Source organism: Calidris pugnax, unplaced genomic scaffold (assembly GCF_001431845.1).
Source record: "Calidris pugnax isolate Ruff unplaced genomic scaffold, ASM143184v1 scaffold3207, whole genome shotgun sequence".
NCBI classification, from domain to species: domain Eukaryota; kingdom Metazoa; phylum Chordata; class Aves; order Charadriiformes; family Scolopacidae; genus Calidris; species Calidris pugnax.
In genome coordinates, this window is record NW_015093046.1 from 1 (window position 1) to 1,027 (window position 1,027).

At 68.6% G+C, this 1,027-nt stretch overlaps 1 protein-coding gene across 1 annotated transcript; it reads left to right on the plus strand.

The window, feature by feature from the left end:
- Positions 1-6: 6 nt before the first annotated feature.
- LOC106900643 (nitrilase homolog 1-like) lies at positions 7-956 on the plus strand (the record flags this gene model as incomplete). The annotated part of the gene is made up of 4 exons (XM_014962773.1): positions 7-134; positions 229-474; positions 570-673; positions 768-956. Coding segments are annotated over exons 2-4 (523 nt in total), but the record flags the coding sequence as incomplete, so codon positions are not given.
- Between the last annotated feature and the right edge of the window lie 71 nt (positions 957-1,027).

A 1,027-nucleotide genomic window follows, 5' to 3' on the forward strand; every position in this document is an offset into this window, starting at 1 on the left:
GGGAAGTTTTGGGGGGGCGGTCGCACTGGGCACCTCCCCACCCCGGTGCCCCCCAGGCTGAGCGCGGTGCCCCGCTCCCTGCTTCGCTGCCTCCGCTCCCCGAGACGCCCTCACGGCTCCTGCACCGTGGGCAGGTACCGGGGGGTGAGGGGACAAAAGGGGGGGACACAATGGGGTGTCCCTGGGGGCTGACATCCCTTCTCCCCCCTCCCTCCCTTCCCTCCACAGTTCATCACCCCGGGCCATGGCGGGGCTGAAGCCGCTGGTGGCCGTGGTGCAGGTCACCTCCACCCCGGACAAGGAGGGGAACTTCGCGGCCTGTGCGGGGCTGGTGCGGGAGGCGGCCGGACGCGGCGCCGCCGTCGTCTTCCTCCCCGAGGGTTTCGACTACATCGGGCGCAACGCGGCGCAGACCCTCAGCCTGGCCGAGGGGCTGGACGGGGACCTCATGGGACGCTACTCGCAGCTGGCCAGGTACCCCCCAGGAGGGGGGGGACAGGGGGATAGAGGGGGGTCGTTCCCCCCCAAAAATCAAGCCGAGGTGACACCCTGTCCCCTTCCCTCCCCAGGGACTGCGGCGTGTGGCTCTCCCTTGGTGGTTTCCACGAGCGTGGCCAGGACTGGCCCACCACCCAGCGCATCTACAACTGCCACGCGCTGCTGGACCCCACAGGTGAGACACCCCCTGCCTGAGGGTGTCCCCCCACAACCCCTGAGGGTGTCCCCCCGATCTCTGCCCCACTCAGAAACCTCTGGTCCCCCCCCAGGTCGCCTGGTGGCCGCCTACAGGAAGACCCACCTGTGTGACGTGGAGCTGGAGGGACGTGTCTCCATGAAGGAGAGCAGCTTCACCAACCCCGGCACCGAGATCCTGCCCCCCGTCCCCACACCGGCAGGGAAGGTAATGGGACGGGGGGGAAAACCACACACAGACCCCCCACACACACACCTTGGGGGTCCCCTCTGCTGTCCCCAGACACCCCCTCCCCCTCTTGCTGATGGAATGAGTTTCAACAAGGGCAAGTGC